The sequence below is a fragment of the Phalacrocorax aristotelis genome, chromosome 1 (assembly GCF_949628215.1).
Source record: "Phalacrocorax aristotelis chromosome 1, bGulAri2.1, whole genome shotgun sequence".
Classification (NCBI taxonomy): Eukaryota; Metazoa; Chordata; class Aves; order Suliformes; family Phalacrocoracidae; genus Phalacrocorax; species Phalacrocorax aristotelis.
In genome coordinates, this window is record NC_134276.1 from 184,784,203 (window position 1) to 184,810,408 (window position 26,206).

Sequence of the window (26,206 nt, forward strand, 5' to 3'; positions counted from 1 at the left end):
AAATGTAGCCCTGTGGTTAGACAGATTAATTCCTTCTGATCACAAAATTCATCAAATCCTAGAATGGTTGAGGTTGGAAGGCACCTCTGGAGGTCATCTGGTCCAACACCCCTGCTCAAACAGGGACACCTACAGCCGGTTGCCCAGGATTGTGTCCAGTTGGCTTTTGAATATCTCCAAGGATGGAGACTCCACAGCCTCCCTGGGCAATTTCTGCCAGTGCTTGGTCACCCTCACTGTAAAAAGGTGTTTCCTGATGTTCAGAGGGAACCTCCTGTGCTTCAGTTTGTGCTCAGTGCCGCTGGTCCTGTCACTGGGCATTAGTCACTGAGATTAGTCTGGCTCCTTCTTTCTTCTCACCCTTCAGGTATTTGTACACATTGATGAGATCCCCCTGAGCCTTCTCTTCTCCAGGCTGAACAGCCCCAGCTCTCTCAGCCTCTCTTAATATGTGTGGTGCTCTAGTACCTTAATCATCCTTGTGGCTCTTTGCTGGACTTTATTCAGTGTGACCATGTCTCTCTTGTACTGGGGGGGCCAGAACTGGATACAGCAGTCCAGGTGTGGCCTCCCCAGGGCTGACTAGAGGGGAAGGATCACCTCCCTCAACCTGCTGGCAATACTCCTCCTAATGCAGCTGAGGAATGCTCGGATGCATTAGCCTTCTTTGCTGCAGGGACACTTTGATGGCTCATGTTGAACTTGGTGTCCACCAGGATACCCAGGCCCTTTTCTGCCAAGTTGCTTTCTAGCTGGGTGGCCCCCAGCATATACTGGTGCATGGGGTTGTTCTTCCCCAGGCACAGGACTTTGCAATTCCCCTTGCTGAATTCTGTGAGGTTCTTATCAGCCCATTTGTCCAGCCTGCCAAGGTCCCTCTGGGTGGTAGCACAACCCTCTGACTTATCAGTTTGGTATCATCAGCAAACTTGCTGAGGCTGCACTCTTCCCACACCCAGATCATTAATGAAGATGTTAAACAGGACAGGACCCAGTACTGATCCCTGGGGCACACCACTAGTGACTAGCCTCCAACCAGACTTCATACTGCTGATCACCACCCTCTGGGCCTGGCCATTCAGCCAGTTTACAGTCCACCTCACTGTCTGCTCATCCAACCCATACTTCAACAGCTTCTCTATGAGACTTTTGTGGAAGACAGTGTCGACAGCCTTACTGAAGTCGAGTTAGACAATATCCACTGCTCTCCCCTCTCCCCTCATCTACTGATCCAGTCATTTCCCCACAGAAGGTTAGCAGGTTGGTCAACCATGACTCCCCCATGATGAATCCACGCTGACTACTCCTGTTGACTTTCTTGTCCCTCATGGGCCTGGAAATGGCTTCTAGGATTAGCTGCTCCTTCACCTTCCCAGGGATCGAGGTGAGGTTGATGTCATCTGAAAGGCTTGCATGAGCATTTAAGAAAACTGATAAATTGGCTGTAGCCATTTTCAGCAAAGAACCATATTAAAAAAAGGGGTGTGGGGTCGAATGTCTATTAACAGAGAAAAAACCAAAATTATTCTCTTTATACTTGAGGAATGAGAGAGCAGTTAAAAACCAGATCCAGAAGTGATACCCAGCATTTCAACACCTAAATGTTACTTGTCACCCTGGGAAGTGAATTAAAAGTTCTGGTCAGATTAATATATTTGCTGTACACAGAAGGGGGAGTCAGTTGTCTATGGCTGGAACTGACATCTGCAGGCATGCTCAGTCTAGGGACCCTTCCCCAGGTGAAAGAAGATGGTGAAAAGAAGGATGGGTCTGTAGACCTGCAACCAGCAGCATATACGGATCATTGCGGTCTGGAGGAACTGTATCTCGGCAGAGCACCCTAGCCTCAACCCTACACAGTATTTATGACACCCACTTCAGGGTCAACATGCAGCAGGGGAGCACAGTTCATGGGCTTGGAAGAACCACGGCCAGAGGGAATACATTGCTGTGAGCTGGTGCTTATGGCATTCAAGAGGGCATGAGCAAACTGGGAGTTCCCTACTCCAAGCAACGCAACAGCCACTGAGCAGCATAAAATAAAGAACAAGTCCTGGGAGAAGGAACAGAGTCCTGGATAGTATCTTAACCCAAATTAAATGGAGGGCATTCATGGTTAGCTCTTTGCTTATTGTTTACATTAGAACATGACTTTCCAGAGATCTGCCCCACTGAAAGAGAACATACAGGCACTATGAATGTCAAATATGACTCTAAAACTAAACAATTTAAATTAGTAACTTATGCATGATTTTTAAAAGCCCAGTGTATAACAACAAATCATTCCACTCAATATCAAGCAACAGTATTTAGTTTAATATTTTCAGAGCTTCTAAGCCTCAGTTTTAAGTATCCAACCTGAAACACATTGACTCTGATTTGCAGAGGAAGGAAGCATTTGTGATTAGAACTAGAATCAGTCAGAATGACAAGGACAGGAGCTCAGAGCTACCGGACTGAAAATATCCAAACTGTCTAAAAAGACCCCAAAAGACTATACTTATTCTTTTAGAATACAATACATGCCTACCAAATTCAGTGACCAAATGCCTGAACATATCAAGCAAAAGCAGTATGTTTCAAATATGAAAGAGCAGATTACTTAATAATTTGAACTTACGGAAGAAGCACTTCTTGAATGTTGTTCCAGATTGCTTTACCTCCTACTATGATGGCAAGCTGAGTAGTGAGTTCAAGGAGACATCCGCCTGGATCACACTGAAGGTTGGGAGATACATGAAAAATTTTTGAAGTTGGGTAAATTTTCAGGAATGAATTAAGCATTTAAAGTAACGCATTCCTGTTTTATTATGATAACATTTCTTAAAGCAATCCAAGAAGACTGTTTAAGCAAACCTTTCCAGTAATATATGCAAAAGCCACATATGGTCATAGGTGGTGGGTTGACAGGACACTAGTGAAGGAGTGAAACACCAGGTGAGGTCATGCAGCTCTGTACTGTGCTGTCACCAGGCGAGGGTCACGCAGCAGAACAGAAATGCTTCTACTGATGTTCTCCCCTTCCTCTTTGTGCTGATCCATGGGTTGTTGAACCATGGGAAATAACCTTGTCTGGTATGCGTAATACATTTCTAAGCCCAGCTGGTCTTGTGACATATTCATTTATGCTAGGGGTTACTAAGGAGGCAATTGGCTTGGGAGGCAGTCACTTTTGAACCCTCATGTTAAATATGTACAACTATGTTATACACGCCTAACTGCAGCAGAATACCTGGACTACTGGCTCCTGCTGTTTAAAAACACACACCGTCATACATCCTTACCTCTTCATTGCGATACTTTCCTAGCCAATAAACTGGATTTCCAGGGTAACCTACAAATTTACCCTTAAAGAAGGCTATGTAGAAGCATGAAGAATAGTAGTTGACAAACTGGAACAAGAACATCTTTGTGGTCAGACTGTTTTCATATTCAGTCTGTGTCCTTGGAAGCTCTGCAATTAAAAAAAAAAAATGAAAAAGAAAGACCACCTACAAGTAACCTACAAGCTGCTTTAGAGCCTCAGCTGGAAAAGTATGTGTATGTCTCGTATTCCTTAATAAGACTGAGAACATTATGAATTAGATTGTACATAATCTCCATGTATACTGTAACCATTATGTTAATTCTAAAACTCTATGTGTTATAGAAAGGAAAGAACTTGTTCCCTGACAATAAAGAAAAAGAACAAGCAAAAATTCCAATAACTCAGCGAAAAAAAACCTTACCCAAATCCAGCACACTCATGAAAGATGCAAATGTAACACTTTGAACTGATGAAACAGTATATTAAAACACGGCGCTACTTCACACATCTGAAGTAAAATAGCTACTTTAATGTTGATGGCCTGGATATAAAGAATAATAATATTTGTGACTGTTTATCTATTTAATAACATGGGAATGGTATCTAGCTTTGGAACAGTGACCTTATTTCATTTATTTACAAGAAAATAGCTATTCTCCCCATAAACAAAAGCTAATGTAATTGAATGTGTTATGCATTACTGAACTGTTTTCATAAAGCTTGGTTATTGTAGTAATTTTATTTGCTTTGTCTGTTTCACAAGCACAAAACTGTAAACAATTGATGTTTCATGCTGGCTGTACAAGTTTTCAGGCAAAGAGCTGAATATCATATTCCTTTGATATTGAGAAGATCTGTATTTGAAAATTTCTCGATGGTACTGTGTGATTTGGTGGTAAAATTTTGAAATATGTGGCACAGGTGTTCATTTATTAGAGTTCTTATTATGCATATACATTCTATTTTTCCTTGCTATTTTACCGCAAGTTTCTATCTGAGGTACAGCAGCGGCATACCGAAGTCAGTAATCAGGATGGCCACTTTTTCATAGATGACATTGAGAACCATAATGACTATAAAGCTGATGAGTGAAGCAGTTACTGAAGTGGCTGTCTGCGGAGTCAGGTACTTGCGGATCGCCTCTGTTCCATTAACGTGCTGTGACAATGTGGAAGAAAACACCAGGAAAACCGAGAGCCTGTAGACAATGATTCCAATAACTGAAGCAATAATCAAAAGAATCTGCCAAAGGAACACAAGAAAGATGTTAATATTGAACCACTGGCTTTGGGAAAAAGTGAGTTTGAAATACTTTTTACAATAGGCAAAAGGAAACTGATTGTGTGCCTGTCATTCCATCGTGTAAGATGAGTGCAAGAGGATGCTCAAATAAGATAGAGGGCAATAAATTTAGAACCCATAAAAGAAGCCATTTTTTTCATGCAGCATAGTCAATCTGCAGGAAAGAAAAGAGATGGTCTGGTTTATGACTAATAACAAAGTTTGTACCAATGTGAGTGAGGATAATGAGATGTGTAATCAAATCTTGCGCCCTGAGGCATGTGATGGAAGAAATCTCCCTCTGTTGACTCAGGGCAATTTGCAGGATGCAAATGTACTAGCAGGTCTGCACTGATTATGGAGGGGGCTGTACCTTATCTTTCACATGATAGTATTACAGACTACGGACCCCTCAAAGGAATAGGCAAATTTTAAGCCAAGTCATGTAATCTGCAGGGGTTGTAATAATGATCGATGCACCCCCATCTTGCTTGCCATCTCCTCTCTTTCTGCTTCTCCTCCTGCTTTTATTTCTTGCTAGTTCTCTAGTTATTATTCAGATCGAGGTCCATAGAGCTGTGAATCTTTCTTTCACTACCTCTGCAAACTGCCATTAATCCACCTACCTCCCCGCTCACTGCACATAAGAGAGTGCAGTAACACAAATGACAAATCCAGACCAAATCTCTTCCCTTCAACCTGAAGTCCTGCCTATTTAAATCCAACAGCAAGCCAGTATTCTCTCCTTTGTGTTTCAGACGTGTTAATGTTGAGGTTCTCCTGGGCTGCCAGCCACCACTCTTTCTCCTATCTGTCTGCTGTTACCTAGGATGAGGTCTTTTCCAGCTGCTTTTTGTGCTACAGGCAAGGAGGTCGCACAGCATGCTAAAACACTGAGCTTTTCAAGGCAACCTCTCTGGGCATGCTCACGATGTTACATATTGTTTCATGGCTGACTGGACTACTTTAAAGTTTTAGCTGTAATTAAAGCAGCTGCTCTGGAAGATTAGAGAGCGCCCAGCTTTGCTCTGTTAAGTGAAACGAAAAACCTGAAAGAGGCCCAGGACTGGGAGACATGGTATGGAAGCAAATGGCTGGAACAAGTAGGATAGAACCTGGCAGGGGGGAGAGCATATAAACTATAGTGTTTCCTTTCTCCTCCCCAAAAGCAAAGACATTTGTCTTAAAATAATTAGGGAAAAACCAGTGGACCACGTTCACAAGCATAACTCATAAGCTACACCTGCAGGATATTTTGGCACGTATTGTACCGACTGTACGCTAATGAGTATTCAGTGACTACAGTTACCTTCTCCATACGGGTCCATACCTTATGGCTTGGTTTATGCATCAGATGGAAATCCAACTGAACCTGTTCCTTTGTTACCTTATGTTGAGCTCATGAGGATCTTGTTTTAGACATTTACTAGACAAGTGAATTCATGAGGTGAAAGAATAAGAGGACAACTTTACCCAGAAGAAGACTGCACTTGTACAGAAAGTCATCCGTATGCACTTCCCACAGGCAGTGTATGGCACATGTTCTTCTTGCTGTAAAAGATTTAGAAACAGATTAAGGATGCACCCAATCTTTTCTTCATATTTTCTGGATGCTGCACTTAAACCCTTCATGATATTGAAGGCAGAAAAAAGGAAAGGAGTCTCTGGTTTTGTTTCCTTTCCTGCTTTGTTGTCCTGGAAACTCACATTTATTCATGATTTCAAAAGCCTTGCCTGATTACGTGTGCCTTTTTTTTGGCTGCCCATTGTAAGACAAAAATGACTTTCATAGAGGCTGAGTGTCCTCAGCTCTTACTGACTTCAGCTATGACAGGGTGCATAGTCCTTTTCAACGCACCCATCCTTCTTGGCTGATTATAGCATCCAAGGTCATTAGCTTCCAAACCTCATTGGCTAAAATTAGCAGGCACTAAAATTTTGGTCCTTGACCTCTGTATTTCTCAGTTTATCCCATTGAAACAATGGGATGGGTTTCCCAAGGAAAATGCCTACTTCAGTGTGGTGGTGTGAAAATTCACCGAGTCTTTATAGGATCTCTGAGAGTCTAAATCATTATGTTTTAGCATATTCTTCACTCTTTGAACTTTCTAGCTATGACTTTATACATTAAAGGTGGCACAGGTTTATAAGCTTTTAAAAAGAACCAGGTTTTGTGTAGTATGAGATATAAAAAGATCTATATAGTATAGTTCCAACTCTGGCAGTTAATTTTGAAACTTTCCAAGTGCCCTCTAATAAACATTAGTATAATGTGGATGGAATGTGAATGCAATGCAAATGATCAGATAAACGTCAGGGTAATATATTGACAGAGAACAGTAAAAAGTGAAGCTGAGCTGGAGTGAGCTTCGGAAGCTGAAGCTACTCAAAATGTATAATAAATAGAGATCTAAACTAAGACCCTCATAAATATGAATCCTATTTCATTGAAATGAGGATTATCCTTGTCCTTGTGAGTTTGCTGTTATTAATCGTAATTGAACCCACATGCACTTAGCAACAGTACCTATTTATACATGTTTCAAACAGAAACATCTCTGGTTAAAAAAACAGTCTTGGCATGATATATAATGCAACATCTTTCCCTCTATTTCACCCCTTTTTCCTGATGCATTCTTAGGCAAAGATAGCAAATGCTCTCTGATTTTGGCCTCTGGCAGCAGCCCTGAATCATTTCTTGGGAGATTTAATAAAGTAGACTTAGTCTTCTAAGCTGGAGACGATGCCTACTTCTGTTTATTTATGACACAGGAACCTCAGCAGTGCAAGCTCCTCAAATGGGCAACTACTTTAAGGTGCCTACAGTTAGGTATAAATTCCCTCCCACACATCTGTACTTTATAAGTTCACTATATTCAAACCAGCTTATCAACTCATCTTGAATCACTGCTGATTTATACAGCTCCAGTCTAGATTCACCATTTTCATAGTGTCTTCTCAAAACATGTCTATTGCAGTAGCCATCACCAGTTACCAAAATATTCCTTACCTGTGTGATTTCATTCATTACTACATGAGTGCACCGAGCTTCGTATTCCGGACGAACTTGTTCTTCTTGCTCTAAGTACTCAACTGTGTCCCATTCATACTCCAGTTCAGCCTGCCGTCGCTTCCAAAACTCCAAAAACAAAGTAACTATCCAGAAGACAAACAAAGTGAGCAATACCACGTGAGTGTTGTACACTGCTTGACCCGCTGGGCTATAACATGTGGCTCAGTTTTCCATACAGATTTCCACAGACATGGAAAAAAACCCTTATTGGCTAATGTGATGGTGAAAATAACTGGATCTACTTCTTTATGCAATTATTGCTTTGGATATATAGGTACTTTAATAGGAGAAACATGGAGTAAATGGTGCTGTAATCACATGCTAAAGAATATAGAGAAATTTACTTGCTTTCTGCCTAAGCTAGAGTATGAGCACTTTGGATTTCGATTTCATATTATAGACTGTTTTTGAAAAAGTTTATCATGGGATATGTAAGAAAGCAAGCTGGTTGGATAGGTGAAGACAAAATGCTGGGGAGTGCAGGACTGCTAGAAAAGAAGAACTCAGTATGCCAAAAATTGCCACAAGGAAAAGCTCATGTTCATTCAGTCTGCAATTTTTGCGCGGACAAGTTATCAGTTTGCAAACTACAAGAGTCAACGATGGTTCAGGTAAAGCAGTTGAAACACAGCTATATTTCCTCTCCTGGTAGCACGAATCTGAGGGGGCTGCAGCTCTTTGTGAATAGCATGGAGCTTAGAAACTCTCTGGGCTGGGTCAGCAATTTCCTTGGAGTGTGCTCCTACAATTGGAAGCACTGAGGGACCAGGTACACAGGTGCCTAAGTGGTACTGGCTAGACATGAATCCGGCCACACTCCTTACCTTGGCCTGAGACACGATGCAGGTAGACCTGGCAGCTGAGGCAGTGACAGGCCCAGCTCAGAAGGCTGGGCGGAGCTCAGGATGGTGGGTGTCAGCACCACACTCCCCAGTGCACCAGGATGCTTTATTACTGAAGACAGTGCATCCTCAGATTAAATGAGCGGTGTGGCTCTGCAGCACCGCCTCCAGGAGGAGTTGGTATCCTGTCACTGCACTCCTCATTACTCCCATTGTCTGGGAGCAATTAGCCGTAAAACTGGGTTTTAAAAATTAGTTTGGCCCCTCATCCTGAATGATGAAACATCAATGGCATGCAGTTACCAGTCCAAACATTAAAGGTTATTTCCAAAACCAGGTGTGGTCAATAAGCCCCAAACTGAAGCATTTAAAACCCAGAAAACTCCATGGGCTGGGCTGTGAGATGACCTTGGCATCTGCGCACAGGCAAAACCCCAGGAAACCCTCCTCCCCTGATTATTCAGGGGCCTCTTTCACAAGAACTTTCCCCGCTACTTCATGCTTAGAGACTCAAAGGCCATTCCAAGCAGAGGGCCAGAGGATCACATCTGCTTTCTCCTGCAGAGCAGGGAGATCAGCCTTCCCTAAACCTCTAACTGCTGCCCAGCCCAAATCACGGGAAGCTACAGGCTATACTGATTTGCTCCAGCTGCAAATCCAGCTGCTGCTGGGGAGTCCAGAAGTCCAGGGCCTCCTTCTGTGAGAGCCTCTGGATTAACACCGAAAGAAGGGCACACAACAAGGGGACAGCCGCAATACAAAGAAAACTTCTACTAGCTAAAAAAAGCCAGCAGCCAAGTTGCGTCTTTCAGTGCAGGAAAGGAGCTGCTGCTGGATTTGACATTTTCCTTTTATTTTGAATCAGCATTTTTTTAACAGTGGAAGAAAATGACATTTCAGAGTCAGGAGATCTGAGTGTTAATTCTACCTCACATTGGTAATTTGTGGTGTCCCCTTTTGCATGTCCCTCAACGCTGCCATTCAGCCTGGCCCAGGTATCCTGCCTCTGAAGCTGTGTCACCAAGGACTGAAGAGAAATGCCTCCATTGGAGAATATTTGCTTAACTGATCTTGCTCAGAGAGGGGACCCAGTAGTGGCAACAAGTGAAGCAGAAGCTGCCTCTTGTTCATGACCTTTACCAGTCTAGTCATACCATCATGGGAGAAGTGGCAGAAGTGTTGGTCCAGAGCATTAATATATAGAGGGCTAACTCCTGAGGCCAAATTCTCTGGTGTTTTATAGTGCTTTAAGACCTTTGAAGGGAACACACTAAAAAAAGTCTGCAATTACTAAGGGTGTATTAAGGATAATGATGCAATAATAGATCTAAAACTTGCTTTGGACCAGGAGGTCTACAAAAGTGTTAGAACAAGATGAAAGTTACAGCTGGAATTGCAGCAGGACCATGGGTTATTTGTATTCAGTACAGTTTTGACTGAATTTCTGTAATACAATTCACCACTTTATATAGTGGACTTATGACAAGAATACTAATAGACCTTGCAGCCATCACTATAACCACGCAGCTTAACTTTGTAATTATTACTCTTGGAACCATTCTTCAAAACAGGAAACACAATTTTAATTAAAAAGCAAACTGCGAATAAATTAACTATTCAGACGACAGGAGAAGATTACATTTCATTAATATAAAACTTTTAATTTTCTTTTATTTAGAGAATTTCCTGCTGGTATTTTGATTTTAACATATGTTTTGAACAAAATCTTTTTGAAATGATATGTTTCATCTTACATTTCTTTAAAGCAGTAGCTATTTTGAAGCACTTTAAGTCATCATAGAAAAATAAAAACACAATGTGTTTTACAAAGAAAGAAAATTCTATATTCTTGTCAGCCTACATATGAATTAAAAATGCTACAGGAGTTATTTTCTCTGTAGTATCCTGTATACAGACCTAGCATTGAACTTATTTTGGTAATTTCCAGATAAGACAGTGCAATAAAGGTTGTTTAATAAAGTTGCTAATATGAACAAATGAAACCATTTCTGGGTAAATAAACCTTTCCTATTCCCTTGGATAAAGCACCAAGCAGTTTTACCCATGGGAAACATCCTGGTTTCAGATACATTTTCTCTGCTAAAAGATATATCTAGTGCTTGTAACTACTATAATTTTAACAATCATTTTCTTAAATAAAGCCAGGAGGAAAAAATTCCTGGGAAATATAATAAATGACTATTTTTCAATTGCCTTGTGCAGTCACACAGCTGTTAATAGGCACAGGCAGCTCCAGAACTCATTGGAAAAAATCCAGCTCCTCTGCCAGATATAGTTAACCATGTGGCTGGCTCCTGCTGGACGAACACGAGGCAGCTCTAATCACTTCTCTCAGACTTTTCTCCAAGTCAAATGAAACAAAACAGACACTGAAGACCAACTTTAAGTTCTACAGTTTTTTTGTTTTCTTACGATGCTAAAAAACAGTTCCTGTGAATGTACGTATCTTCTATGGAACTACAGACTAATGAATACCTGAGTGCTAGAAAATAAAGTTGCTGCAAATTTATCCATGTTTTCTTGGTTAATGTTGGAAGCTTAGCCAAAATTAGATGACAAGCCACAGTTTTTGAAATCGACTTACCCCATATTCCCATAAATACTGCAAACACCAGTGTTCCAAAGCTATCAAATATACACAGTTTCTGGAAAAATGGAAAAGAAAAAAAAAATGCTTAAAATAGATATTTTTTTTTCTTCTACACTGACCCAGAATAGAAGCTGCTTACTGAATATATTGATTTTTAGCTTTTATGTAGTTCAATAAACAATCTTTATTGATAGTGTTTCCTCAATTTCTGTCAATGTACAACACCTTCCAGTAAATTAAGAAAATTAAATGCAAAGCCCAGAATTAAAAATATAAGCCAAATATGCGGCAAGAGGACAGTAAAATGGTGTGCTGTTAGACTTCCTTCCATCTGTTGCATAGGAAGAGGAAAAAGAGTGCTTCTGGTCTGGGAACTCGGTATAGAGTTATGTATTTTTAATACAGCCACAAAAAGGTAATGGACACATCTGGTTCTCATAAGCAGGATGACAAATCAAGCTAGTTAGCAAAAACACGTTCTGATGAGATACCTCTGTGGTCACAATTTGCCTTTTCTTTCCATCATAGCCTTTTCCCTGTATTCTTATTTCTTTTACCCTTTAAGTGTGCTGAAGCAACACATTAAAGCTGGGAAAAATATTTTTGATGAGCAGCTGAAAAATTGCAGGTTTGGGAGTAACTGAATCTATGGAAAGGAATGACAAAAGGCTAAAATTAGCCTAGTGAGACAGGTTAATGGAGAAAGACAGACAGGTTCCTCTAGTCAGGAACTCAGAGCATGAGTCTGACCCTGTCATGACTAACAGGACATGGCTGTGTCACATCTTCTGTCATGGCCCACATCAGCGTCTCCATGTACCCATCTTGTCTTTGACAAATTGGGTCAAATTCAAGGCACGGATCCAGATAACTTCTTTGGGAGGGGGAGGGGACAGGATTTAGAAATGTCAAAACATGCTTTTAACATTTCCTTAGCAAAATTGATTCAGAGCTACTGAATCAAGATTTTAGTAACTGACCACGGGTTCTCTTTTTTTGTCCCGATAAAGAACAAAGTACCCCAAAACAAAACCAAATGGTTTAATTTTTGATTAAACCCCCCTGTTATTCTCATATCAAATACTTGGGGGCTATGTGAAAATAAAAATTAAAAAAACCCAAATTTTTTCATCTTAGATCAAGCAGAGCAAGTATTGTTGTTTCTGCTTTTCAAAATTCAGTCACTCTATTAAAAGGCACAACTGTTTGCACAGTTCTAGCAATTCTGGAGGACATTAGTGGAGGAACAACATTGTTTTATACGTAGTACAAGACAAAGTGCAACTAAAGTTCAATGGCATGTCTATAAGCTGTAAATGTAGTTACCTTGGACGATTCACAAGTGATGGTGAGGTTCCAGTAGGTACATACTTTATCACACTGAGGGCACATTATGATATTACCTCCTATGTTGGGATCACATACTTCTTGGCTAAAAACAAAACTAGTCAGTCACTCACCAACACTAAATTCTTTAGTCCTTTTTCACACATGACGACAGTGCAATAATCTCAGGGAAATGAGAAATAATTTACCAGTGATCTGCTCTCAAGAATTTCCCCCCCTCCCCTGGCAACATATTCTTAGTCCTTATCTCAAAAAGGGATGACATGAGGGGAAAATAATTTCGATCCCTTTTAAGCGGTGGTAATACTCAAAACAGCTCACATTAAAAAAGAAACAACTCTTCAAAGATCTCACACTCTTCGTTAGGAAACCCACACTTGCATGCTCACGTGGGCTATCATAGCAAGTCTGAGGGGAGAAGGAAGAGGAACACTGCCTACCAGAGAAAGGGATAGCCGCAGAAGTGAAATGGCTACCTAGTCCCTGTGGTCTTCTAAGGAGGATCAGATTGGAAAACATGCAGAGGAGGGCTGCTAGGGTGATTCAAGGAATGGCAGATCTGTCTCCTAAGAGACAGCAAAAAAATTTGGCTTATCTAACCTAGTACAGTGGAGGCTGAAAGGTGATGTAATTCCTTTCTGTAAATACATCAGTGGGGTAAACACCAGGGAGGGAGATGAAGTACTTAACTAAATGATAATACTGGCATAAGACCAGGTGGCTACAAATTGGCCACAGGAGTGGAGCTTTTGGTGTGTTTTGCAAAGATGAACACCCTTCCTGAAGGGGGCATACAGTGTGATGGCCTGCAGAGGATTTGGCACGATGACTCAGGAAAAAACACCTGGGTCATTGTGCCATGGTTGAGTTTCATCATGCTGGGGTGAGGGAATCTGTGTCATGACTATGTCTCTCCTCCCAGCATACCCTGGGCAGCTGAAGCCCCCTGTGTTGTTTCTCTTCCTCTGGTCTTCTCTCAAAAGAGAGGAAAGACATTTTGGGGGTTTTATCAAAGCCTGTGGATATCTGCTTTAAGGATTACCACAGTGAAAATGATGTGTTATGGCACTTTGTATTGACTTCTGACTGTCACTCTTTTCTATGTGTTTCTACACTAGGTGTGGTGAACCTAGTACAAAACGTAAATAAAATGATGAAGTAACAAACCCCCAGATATCTATCGCTGTAATGGTCCATGGACATCCATTACTCTTCTAGCTCACATTTTATGCCTTTACTTTCAAAACCACAATTGTTGCTTTCTTAAACCCTTTCATTTTGCCTCTTTTATTATGCAGTGTCTTGCAAACCCTATACAGCCCCCTCTGCAGGGGACTGATTAAAATTGCACGTAATATTAAAATAGGCCTGATCAGGTACCTCCATGTGCAGTCGTCCTTTCTCAGGCATCCATACAGAAAGCAGCCAACTCCTACAACTGCAGCCACGATCAGCATATTAGTGTAAAAGCCCAGCCAAGCAAAGTAGATTCCAATTTTCTCTCCATAGTATTTCCTGTAGAGGGGAGAATTTTTTTCTGAAACGCAAGTAAATTCACATTTCTGTTTCAAATGGCTCATCATTTCAGACATTTTGTGCCAACTCTTATTGTCATATTCCTCTGGTTTGAACTCTGGGATTGCAGAAGTATTACAGCTGGGTATTTCTATCACCATTTTATGCTTTTATGAGAGGATAGGAAGAGGAGAAAAGAAAGGAAAAAGAGAGAAAGATCATACCTTGCAAAGAAAAATTTTAAGTGGTTGCCTTTTCATGAATTGATTTATCATGAAACTGTGCTCAGTAAGTGCTCCCATGCACGAGCTGATACGGGTGTATGCACCTGCCCTCTGTACTGAGCTGTGCGCCTTTTGACAGCTGCAAAATCAGACTGGTTATGTAAATTCCCAGTTCCCTCTGCATTAGGGCAGCCCCAATCATACCAACCTGATGAAATCCAGGGGTTGCAGTTTGAAAATGTTTTTAGGATGAGCCCATTCTCTGTAGAGAAGGTATCGTTCACTTGGGCAGTCAGGATCAGTTGACAGGTGCCTAAAACTAGACTGCAAAACAGAAAGCATGAGAAGAAGATACCATTAATTTAACCAGTGCAGCCCAGCTCTCATCTCCGCAGACCCCGTGCCATGTAGCCAGGGCCTGGAACAGCCTTTTTGCCCAGTCTCACTGCAAGCCAGGTAATGGAGCAGGATGGCAGCTCTGGGAGTGCACCAGGATTCAGGATTGAAGGTTGTCAGAAAGGCACTGAGTGCTAAAAGCAAATGCTTTACATATGTGAGTTGAAAATAACAGAGACTCATCATGAACTTAAATCTAATCACATGTCAGTGACTTGGCACTTAGGAATAGAAAACAGAAAAGGATCTATTGTAATTAGAGAACAGGACTGAATTAAAATGGATTTTAAGTAGCTCTAACATGTTAACATGCTTTGCTTCAAAATAATATTGTACTGGAACGAAGGCTGGAAAGTCTGAGGGATAAATACAGGGTTTCTAGTCTCTGTTTTAAATTTAAAAGAGTTCACATGGAGATAATCCTTGTGGTTTTTATAAGATTATTTGAAAACCTATTTCAATAAAGCCTGTCTTATTCAAGGGAATTTTCCATTCTATATCTGTGATGCAAGAAGACAAGTGACATTTGTAGGAATCTATAGGCTACTTTTGGTTTACAGGGTAGCTGTGATATATAATTTTAATTGTATAAAAAGACAGTCATTAATTACGAGGCATACTGAGTCCAAATCCCCCATGCCATGATAGAAATAGCCTGCAAGGCAGGTTTTAAATCTTTAAAAGGAAACCTTAAAAATGGATAGTCACGAATGATATTAATTCTACCCTGTAAAGCTTTGGGTTACTTACAAGAAACATGATTTGTCTTGATTCTGCCTTAAAGATTTCTTTGAAATCCTTGGAGGCCTCCTGAATATTTTAAGCAGAGTTCAAACAGCTGAAGCAGTTCTGACCACCTGTGTTCTCAGTGTCTTCTCAAAAGAATACACCTCAGACTCTGAATGGTGGCTCGAATGGGCAGGAGGTGTGGGTATATAATAGATATAATACAAAAAAACAGCCCTCAGTCTTTGCTTACTGTATCCTGTTTGCATTCTCACATGGAGTTTTTCCTTAGTCAAATACTCTGAAATTTGGGTTTTTTCCTCCTTCATTTTCTTTTTCTGTGCTATTGCTACCCTTTGTATGTAAAACGATTTTCAGTATAACTTGCTTCTTTAAATGATATACTTGAAAAATCTTCAGAAGTGTAGACACAAAAGCTGTATTTCTTATCATTGCAGGATGAAATTCAACGCAGTCCACATGACTCTGACATCACCTGCGAGGTGTTGCACTGGCCGGACAGAGTCTTCCTGCAGAAACTGAGTTTCCCTGCACGTATGTCACAATGTTTGGGAACTGTGGGAATGTTTCTCACTGTGTGAGACTGTCATACACCCTAAGAGGTGATTTGTATCCTACAGCTTTTTAAAAAATGTTCATATTTGATATGAACTTTAATACTGAAAAACTGAACACTAACAAAAGGAACAATGTTAAAATTGATTTAGAACTGATAATACAGTGCACCATGGGAACTATTACTCAGGTCAGGCACTTTACTGAACTACATCTCCCAGAGAATACAAGGTTAACACTTCCTAAATGAAATATGTTGGGTTTCAGTTATGGAGCCACATTTTTAACTAAAAGTGCTTTTGAAGAAAATCTCTTTAGCCAATCTATGTCCTATTCTACTATGTGGATATAATAACCAGTCAAGGAGTAAGGCAATCAATAGTGCTTGTACATTTTGATATAAACCCTGCAGATATAGTTCAGACCTCTATTTCAAAATATATTTTAGTTACAAGTACTGGACTTACATCATGAAGGGGAAATGCTGCTTTGTAGATTCCAGCGTCCAGTAATTTGTTAATGCCAAACTTTTTCACATTGTTTTTAGTTGTATATTCCACACGGGACAGGATAAAATGAACCTGAAATATATAAAAGATTTTTGTGTCTCTTGCAACCTGAAAGTCTACCTGTTTCAGCATATAATCGAGGTAGGAAAGGGTAAGCAGTGCAGGCAAATTAATTGCACAGAGTATATGAACCATTCAAATCCCGCTTTAAATTTAGGTAGAACAGAAATGGGTCAACTGTAAAGCATGTTTTCCTTCTGGACCGTCCAGGCTGTCTCATAAATGACACAGGACATCCCAAATATTTCTAGTTTTTCAGGATGCTTTCATGAAGATAATTGCACTGATTTGATTACAGGAATCTTTTCTTGTTAAGATTAAATACTAGAAATACTCCATGGACTTACAATTCGGCTTCTAGTGGCAGGATTGAAAAAAGTGTCTTTGTCTTGAATATAAAAGTTGGACAAATGTTCCTTTTGAAAAGGGGCGGTGAAAAACTCTTGCTCAGGTTTGATGATGTTTTCGTCCACACTGAAGAGTCTACTAAACCAGTTGAAAGTTGAGTCTCGAGTTTTCAGGTCATTGGGTTGCAGAGGCAATTTGATATGCATAACCTCGGCGTACGTGCACAGCACTTCCCAAGGTGCATGGACTTTCACAAAAACTAGTTTTTCATCCAAAACCTAAAATGAAAGAATATTAAAAATACATGTGTGAGAAAATGAAAGCAAAGGATTTTTCATAACACTTCTTAAACTATCCAGAATTTTTTTTTCTCCTTACAGCTCATACAGCTCATAGATGACCTATTCAAGATTGCATTCTTTGTCCATCTCAGCGAATGCATCATTAGCTTTGTAAAAGCACTGACATGAGGTGGAAACACTTGGGCATATAACGGCATATAAGGAGATATAAAGGCATGTAAAAGCATATAAAAAAGCTAAATGTTCCCGTAATGCTTAATGTTTACATCCCTGCAAAGTATTTTACAAAGCAATTTAAGTTTAACAAAACTTCCCCCATATGGGTTAATTAGGAGTGTTTGTACTTGTAGCCTGGCAGGGCAGCTGTGGCTTCAGAGCTGCCAGTGACACCCCAGCAGTTCAAGTACAACTCCAGGGTGACGTGACTTCATGGAAGCAGGCACCCATGGGTGCTCCTGGGGAACATGAATTCCCAGCTTTGTAGGGAGAATGGGAAGAGGGAAAGGGGAATCAGCTGAGACTATTGAAAAAGGCAGCACAGGGCACATTTGCTCCCAGTTGCACACCCAAACTAGCACCAGTATGCAGTGGGAACCCTGACTCTTGGCTCCTGTCTGCACACCACCTTTAAGCCTTCTATTGATGTCCTGCATTAGTGAGTCTCAGCCACACAAAATTACATTATGCAGCTTGTTGGCTTAGGAACATCAGTTAGATATCTGATCTAGCCTGGGGAAACTTCCAGTTTCAAAAGTTTTTCAGTCATGATCGCAGCAGAGTTATCAAAAAATGCAAAATGCAAGTATAGCAACAGGTCCGTGTCAGACTTCCAGCAAGCAGTTTACTTTCTTATGAATGTGAAGAGCCAGAATGCATCCTTGGATGTGCAGCAGGAGCTCTTACTGCAGAAATCAAATAAATATCATGATGCCATGGATTCTGAGTCTAATTTGGGAGGAAGGGGCAGAATGACCTTTTCTGGAGCTCACTATAGACTACCAAATGACAGTAATTTTAAACTGGAAGTGATTGTCCTGGACAGGGAGACCCAGATGGAGCGCTGCAGCCCTGCAGGGCAAGAAGGAAAGGGGGTCTGAGGAGCTTTAACCCAACTTGCAAGAGAGAGCAGCTCTGGCAGCTCGTGTGCATTATCACAGCGCTCGTGAAATGCCCACAGGTGACTTCACAGACCAAAATGTACAAAGTGTGACAGTTACAACTGTTTGCACTGTGCCAGGCCCTGCGAGAAGTGGGGTCATGTGCAGGAGCCCTGTGCTGCTCTCCTGGCAGGGAAATTCTGCCTCGGACACCCACTTGCTTCCCACACGTCCTACGCAGCCAGAGTAGGGGGAAAACCACTCCTCAGAGTGTAGCAGTAATTTTTATCTTCCAAGAGCTGGGCAAACACAACCTATTTAAACTCCCCGGTCCCCATCTTTTACTTTGCAGAGGAAGCAACAGACACAAAGTTAAAAGATTTCATGAGATCAAGAGATGCTACTGATGGGAAAAAGGTGGGCCTTTCATATATCCAGTTTCCTTATTCCCATAGGGGCAGCTTTGCTCTCAAACACAGCCGATCACACAGAGAACACTCACCGATCTTGTTGCTTCAAGTTGCAAGCCATTCGTTATCAGTTTTGATTCGTATGCTTGCCTCTTCCTCTGTTAAAATGTATTGATCACTGTAAAACATCTGTTTCAAATCTCACAAATACGTATGCATAGAAGAATGGAATTGCCTCCCAAAACAAAGACTTGTTGGGTCGTTATCTCTATAGCCCACTTGACAGCTACTGTTGTGATAGATAGGTACAGTCTTACCTACTAATCCAGATCAGGCTTTTTGTCTGATAAACAATATTGCCCTCATATGCAACTGTGGAGAATTCACCCTCTTAGTTTCTGGTACATTACAGAGGTAAAAATGAGCCCCAGATTTTGAGAGCAACTACCCCTGAAACTTGGGATCTCCTTCACCTTTAGTGACTAATTGAACTACTGCCTGCAGCCTCCCACCTATCATTAATCTACCCTTTACAAAGTCTTAATCTCAAGGGCTTTCCATCCCATTTTCCTTCCAGCACCTTGTAACTATATTCTTCTTTCACAGTAATCATGTGAGTTCACACAGTGTTTCAAACTGTAGTAGCCCCCTACATTTTAGCACATGGATAAGCATCCCCAAAGGAAGAAGCCGAGCGCTGTTGCACTTGTAGAGTCAGTGGTGCTCTTCTGGGAGCATTCAACGTCCCCAGAGGACATGATAAGTTTTCCTCAGTAAAGATGAAATTCACGGATCATTTTTAATTTCACTTCACAGTTACCAGCACTTGGCAGGTGGTGAGTTACAAAAAATATGAAATGTTTTCACAATATTGAATTTGCTTCTCCACACACATGACCTCCCCTCAAAAAGCAGAGACAAGCCGCCCCTCTCCCTCAAAATACAAAATATACAAATCCATATGGGATTTATAAGAAATTTTGAAACTTCATGTGAAGTAATCCGATTTGAAAGCTATCTGCATCAACTGGATAGTTCTCCAATGAGCTATTTGTTTATATAAGTCAAGAGTAGCCAGCTCTCCCTGGCCTACAGACTATATGTCAAAATACCAGCACGAGTAAGGGGGAGCACCTGTAGACAGCTGGGGCTGGGGTGGGGTGATGCTTCTGTGAACAGTTTGCCAGAAGGGGATGACATTAATGCACTGGGCTGATGGCTTTACGCTAGGCTAGGCATGCGAGGTTCTCAGAGTGACTTGGTGATACTACTTTCTTACTCCTAGATTGCTTTCATGACACTGGCCAAGTTTTCAGTTGTATATATACCCTGTGCTTAAAGGATTCTGCACCTACCACTACAGGAACTTAAAAGAAGAATCGTCCAACAGTTTCTGTCACCTGGTTCTCTATAGCCAGTCTAACTACTTTAAGATCTGTGCTTAAGATCCAGGCCTGTTGCTACTGTGAGGGACCAGAGGCAATGAATGACCCTTTAGATAAAATCTTAGGAACTTTGATAGGTACATGGAAACTGGTCTTCAGGACTAGACACAAGACCTACTCACTCTAGGGGGGAAAAAATGGATGCTTCAGCAAAAAGGGCAAAAATCTTCAGGAATTCCACAGGAACAGGTCAGTTGTATCTCCACATAGGTTTCATCCAGTTCTTTAATGTTTAAAGACTGTTGTAAGTAAATCTCCAAAGCAGAAAAAACCTATTTTTCCAAAACTCTAGCAGTTTTGGAATTAATAATTATAAAACTGAAAAATAATATAAACAGCCTACCCCATTTATACTTTGTTAGTTCTCATCTGCAGCGCCTACATGTGGCAATGGTCATGATGGACTAATTTCATATTTTGTTAAAAGTTATTTATTTTATCTGTTTTGGGTTTTCTGCCTTTTTAGTCTAGTGAATATCGCCTTTTTCTCAGGTTAGGGACAGGAAAAGCCAAATCTTTCAATCTGTTTTCTCCTTTCATCAATACTTGTCACATTTCTCCTTATTACTCTCTTTTCTGAGGATAAAATCACAATCCCAAACGTTGATAGCACTCTTCATGGAGGTGCCTCTCCATGTCCATTAATCCACTTGTTTATTGGTGACAATATAATGCTTTTTATATTTTTTCATTGTGTATATAACACTGTGTGTATATATATGTAATGTGCACATTTATAATATGTTGTATATAACTAATACTATCTATTATCTAGAATTTTGATGGAAGCTGAACCTTGAAAAGGACACTTAATACAGCTGTTTCCTGTGACATCTAAGTCTCTTCCTTGTACTACCAGCGCTAACTTAAAATTCCAAATGTGAATGAGTTTTCTCCTTGCAGTAACGTGTTTGTAAGTGTTCCATAGGTAATAGTGCTCCCCATTCTCCTTCAAAGCTAAAGGTTCATTGTCGTCTTGGCTTCTGACTAAACTACATAATTATTTCCTCTGCAATTTTCGTCATTTCATAACGCAATCCTCAAACCAGATCATTAATATATGCAGCACACAACACAGGATTTGTTTGTTCCTCCACTATTAACCCTTTTGCTGTTTCAACCTACCTCTTTGCTTCTTCCGTATTCACACAGGCCTTTGTAAGGTGAATAATACTGAATAATGAAAATATTTCAACCTGAGTTTTGCTTTGTTTCAGCAAATTAAAAAAAACAGGGAGCTAAATACCTGTTTCATTTCTTCCTAAATAGCACAAAGATGGATGCAGAGCAATTCTCATTTGTAGAAGTCTACTACTTTTTTTTTTTAATCTTGCCATTCAGATTACTTTAATAATTTATTATGGCAAGGAGTTCCCCAAATTAATTTTGCCTTCAATTTCTTACAGGAATGTTGACAATATTAAGGTTTCTAATAATGCATTAATGCCAGTAGTGAGAAACAAAGCCCCTGGGAGGCTTTGCTAATTAGGGCCTTTGCTATTTTACATAAATGATTGAATTATGCGTATGATGATCTATCGAGGAGCTAGACTTTTACCCAGAGGAGTCTGTAGTAGTTTTGCATTGACTGGGGAATACGGCAAGAAGATATGACGGCTTATTGGGCTGGAAGGTGGAGACTGGCCAAAGTTTATTTTAGTGTCTGGCATTCTGCTCAGCTACCTGCAAGGCTAAGCTGTAATACTAATGTAATGATGGTGATGCTGCTGATCCAAACCTGACATATATTTTGGTGATTGAATGGCTAGCCAATAGCCTAAGACACTACAAGATGCATAATCAAATACAATCTTAAGAAAGTGAAGCATAGTGTAAGTAAATGCCAACTATGACAGGCATGTAGCAGGGTTAGCTCTTGGTAGCTGCTTTTTCACCACAATGCTTTCAATGTCTTGCCAAGCTGAGGAGAATAACAAGACTGTGGGTCTGGAAATTGGTAGCAGACCACTAGCAGTTTTTGCCTGTGTTTTGTAAATAGTAGGGAGCGCTTGCTTTGATTACAGTGACAGAAGAATGCCAACTCATATTTTTCGCACAAAGAGAAAAGCTCCCCACAACAATACCCATGTGGCGTCAGGGGAAAAATCCTAACAAGGAAGGAGTGCTTGAATAGCCACCTCTGCCTTACCTGACAGGCAACAGATAAATCACAGTCAATAAGAGAAAAAGCATGGGGCCCAAAGTCTCCCCCATCGAAATCAGCTAAAGGGAGTGGAGAGGATCACTGTATCAATATTAGCTGCCAACTGTCACAGTTTCTTTGATTGTATTTGGAAGCTTTTCTGAAAGTCCCAGCTGTCAGCACCAGGAAATTAATTGATTGAGAAGCTCTGCTTCTGTAAGCTTCTTTCCCTTATGTTTGAAGGTAATCATAAAATTGTGAAGCAGAATGTGCTATAAGGGCTGACACAAAAAAAGTAAACCCAAAGAACTCAAATACGTATTTTCTGAGATACCCTCTGATTTTAAGCCAGACTCGTGATTTTCTGAAACCTGATTCATGACCACACAGAACTGGCAATACTGCAGTCTAACCCTGCTCTCAACAGTGGCTTCTAGTCACCCTATTTGGAAAGACCCATTTCTGGTTCTATGAATGTATGCAGTAACTTCAGAGTAACTCCCTCCTTCCATTTGTCTTCCCATCCTTCTGTCATCCTTCCTTACATCCACTAGGCAAAGAAGTAAAAATTGGGTTTGGGGCTGCCTCAGGAACAGAGATTTTATTTCAGTGAGTTCCTGCTTCAAAACCAATCCATCAAGCATAGCCCAGGGCAGGTGTGGTTGCCCTCCTCCCAGTTTCATCCTTGTTATCAGACTTCCTGGGCAGGTCAGCCGGACACACCATAGGCATGTAGAGCCTGCCATCCTCTACTGCCTCAAATACCACATAAAATGTTACCGAGGTACCCCTCTTTCTGTAAACCCAAGTATTGTTCTGTCACTGCAGGTGTGACTGCATGCTAAACAGTGGGAGAAGTACTGCTAGATTTTTAAGTTATCCAAGCTTTTTGTTTGTCGGTTATCTAAACTAAACAAGTCCAGAGGCAGGAACTGCTCGTTGTTTGCTTATGAAGACAAACTCCTCTAGCCCTGGTGAAGTTCTTGGTAACACTGTACTTAAAAAAAACAATGTGTGTAATATTCTCTGTGAATTATAGTTTTCATTTAATTTGAAAAAAATACACCCAACTGTCTATTTTGGTGAAGCACAGATTACTTCATGGCTGGAAATGAAGGTTTTGCCCACATTACTACTTAAATTACTGACAGTCTTTCTGTTCATTTCTGTTGGGGGAAGCAGATGATCTAGAATGACATTCTGCATCGATCTATTTTTAATTCGCCTTTCTGGCACTGACCCTTTAACTTTCAACAATGAGCTCCTTGAGGACCCCAACAGACAAAACTGGCATTTTGGAGTGTTCCTGGAAAGACTGGTGATAATTTCATTTCTATTCTGATGGCAACCTATCCTGACAAATAAGGTACATAAATTGTAGGTTTAAAAAACATGCTTTGGGCAGGATTTTCGATTGCTTGATCTGGAATCTGCTTCTGACAGTTTGATTTTTGCTAGTGCTTGCAAAATTAATTGTAAACCAACTTTGAAAGCTTTGGAGTTTGAATTGAGTTGCATATATGAACCTTATCTGCTAATTTTTGAATCTGTAAATTAAGTTAGAAATTTCCATGAAGTTGTCATTTCAGTAGTCTGACTTTGCCTCCTTTAAATCAAATTTCAGAAACACATGAAAGTGAGGGAAGGACAGCACCACTGCACACCTCCAAGTGCTTCAGAATCCCATATTTTTTGTTCCTTCTGTCCAAATCACCCCCATGTTTTTACTTATTTCCTTCTCTCCTCTGAGATGTTTTCCCAAGAATACTGCTAATTAATATAAACTAATGCTGGCCCATTTTCTCAGTTATACTCATGCAACTCTTTTGAAAAAGGACAGAAAGCCATTCAAATAAAATATAATGATGGCCCCAGGACTCGATTCTTCTCTTGCTGCAGAAGAATAAATGGATCTGTACCCTGTTTCTCTGAATCTAGTAAATTGGTTATCTAGATTGAGATCTGATTTTCAAATCCTTCCCACTAAATTCAGTAAGTGTTTGGGGACTCCTCCACTCTCAGTGTCATATAAAACCACCAAGTGCATCATCCAGAACTTTTACCTTTAAGAAACATAGATATATAGATGTCCACTAACAAGTTTAATTCTGCCCCGACTTCCACGTCCTGCAATCAGGTGAGGTGCACTGTGCGTCAGATTTTTGTCTCAGTGACTACAGTCCTGGTCCCTACATTTCACAGACCTGTAACACTGTGCATGGCCAGCGGACACCTTGCCCCTGACCTCAGTGAGGTGAGGGTTTCACCCTACAGGAACAGACTTCACTGGATCTGCTATTCTTTAATAAGCTGGAGTTTCTAAATTCTGTGAACAATAAACCTCGGGATAATAGCTCTATAAAACTGTCAGGAGAGCCAAAGAGAGTAGTATGAGCAAGGAACCTATTCAAGCTTAAAACATCTTGAATTACAGAAGATACTGCATATAAGATTTGCCATTTTCAGTTGATGATTGGTCAGAGACATACGGTGACATATGCAGTATTTAAAGCCAACAGTAAATGGCAATACTCCTCATTCTGTTATCTTGTATATCATCACAAGGGCAGAAGTAATTTTGCCCATAAAAAACCTATGCACAAACAAAAAAAAGGTCTGTCAGCAATGACAAGCTATCAGCTAGGTTTTATGCCAACACTGATGAACCCTTATGTATCTTATCTTGGGCAGCATCATCTCCACCTCTTTCTGGGAACTGTGGTAGGTCAAAATGTTAATTTTCTCCCTGGAATTCCAAGGATGCAAAACTGTACCATAAATGTCATTCCATCTCAGACATAAGGTATATGTGTTTCCTTTCTTCTTTTCAAATATTCTATTCACATTTATTTCTTTTTTTACTTCTCAGTTTCTCTGCTTTCACTCCTAGTATGATTGTGAGGTAGGTCACAAGGCAGTGCGCTGCATCCTCCTCGGCGGAAGGTACAGGAAGAAAAATGTTGCCAAAGTCTGTGCAGCATTTGCTTAAGGAATGAAGATTTGCAGCACATACAGCTTCCTCCACTTGCATAGTAAGTGATCTCAAGTGAGCCGAAGGACCTCTCTGTCTTTGAGGTGACTAAAGTGTTTGTGTGCTTGGAGCTGACCTGCACCTATCCCGTCCTAAAAAGTCAGGAAGCTTACATCTATTCACATTTTAAAAGCCAGTTCCTCCAACAATAGATAAAGGAAATGCATTTCTAAACTGATGGCCCCCGTATGTGAGGTACTAGAGCGAGGGAGCCAGTACATCTGAGTTGTATCAAAGGAGTTTGGTTATGACCAGTTGACTCATTTCAGCTTACGTGACAGACTCACTGAACAAAATGGTCTCTTCACTCCCTCTTCTCCTTCGTCCACCTTTCAGTGCCCTCTGATGCTTTACCCTATGTGTAACGTTTTGTCTGTTTCATGGTAAGCTTTGGTTTTTTTAATTAGTTCTCCAGCTCAGTGTCATCACATTTGTAACCTTTGCTCTTGTCCTTGGAAGTCCTCTGTAACTGCCACTTCTTCATCCTTGTCTCTTTCTATGCTTTCTACTGCCCTTTCACCACCCTATGTGTTCTCAGTATCAACGTTCTTGCCTACGCCTTCCACAGTGCCCTTATTGTTCCAGACTCTCCCTGTCCATAGAAATCCTGGTTCTGAAAACCGCTATCAGCACTGTTTTCAGCTTCCTTCTGACACATCCACATCACCCCAGTCATGTGTCTCAACCTCCTGGCCATACTTCTGCCCATACAGCCTTTGTCAGCCACTTCGTTGCCAGGCCACACAGCTGGCTCTTGTTCAGCTTGCTGTCCACCAAGACCATGAGGGCCTGTTCCACAGAGCTGCTCCCTAGACACTCAGTCTTCATCTTATCTGATCATTAGTCTAACATACTCTTGTTCTCTTATTTGTTGCATGTAAGTAGACTGCTTCCTCTTCCTCAGCACACCACAGATTCAGTGTGGCTGCAGACCTTTGAAAGTAAACTTTTTTTGCAAGCACC

At 40.7% G+C, this 26,206-nt stretch overlaps 1 protein-coding gene across 1 annotated transcript in view; it reads right to left on the reverse strand.

The window, feature by feature from the left end:
• The window catches only part of ANO6 (anoctamin 6), a 76,764-nt gene that overhangs the window by 11,070 nt on the left and 39,488 nt on the right, over positions 1–26,206 (reverse strand). The window contains exons 4-15 of the mRNA XM_075091896.1: positions 18,717–18,782; positions 16,815–17,093; positions 16,366–16,479; positions 14,409–14,524; positions 13,842–13,976; positions 12,441–12,546; positions 11,109–11,169; positions 7,599–7,744; positions 6,062–6,139; positions 4,324–4,549; positions 3,285–3,454; positions 2,621–2,718 (exon numbers count right to left, since the gene is read on the reverse strand). Of these exons, the coding sequence (XP_074947997.1) occupies positions 2,621–2,718; positions 3,285–3,454; positions 4,324–4,549; positions 6,062–6,139; positions 7,599–7,744; positions 11,109–11,169; positions 12,441–12,546; positions 13,842–13,976; positions 14,409–14,524; positions 16,366–16,479; positions 16,815–17,093; positions 18,717–18,782 (1,595 nt within the window). The remainder of the gene's footprint in view (positions 1–2,620; positions 2,719–3,284; positions 3,455–4,323; positions 4,550–6,061; positions 6,140–7,598; positions 7,745–11,108; positions 11,170–12,440; positions 12,547–13,841; positions 13,977–14,408; positions 14,525–16,365; positions 16,480–16,814; positions 17,094–18,716; positions 18,783–26,206) is intronic.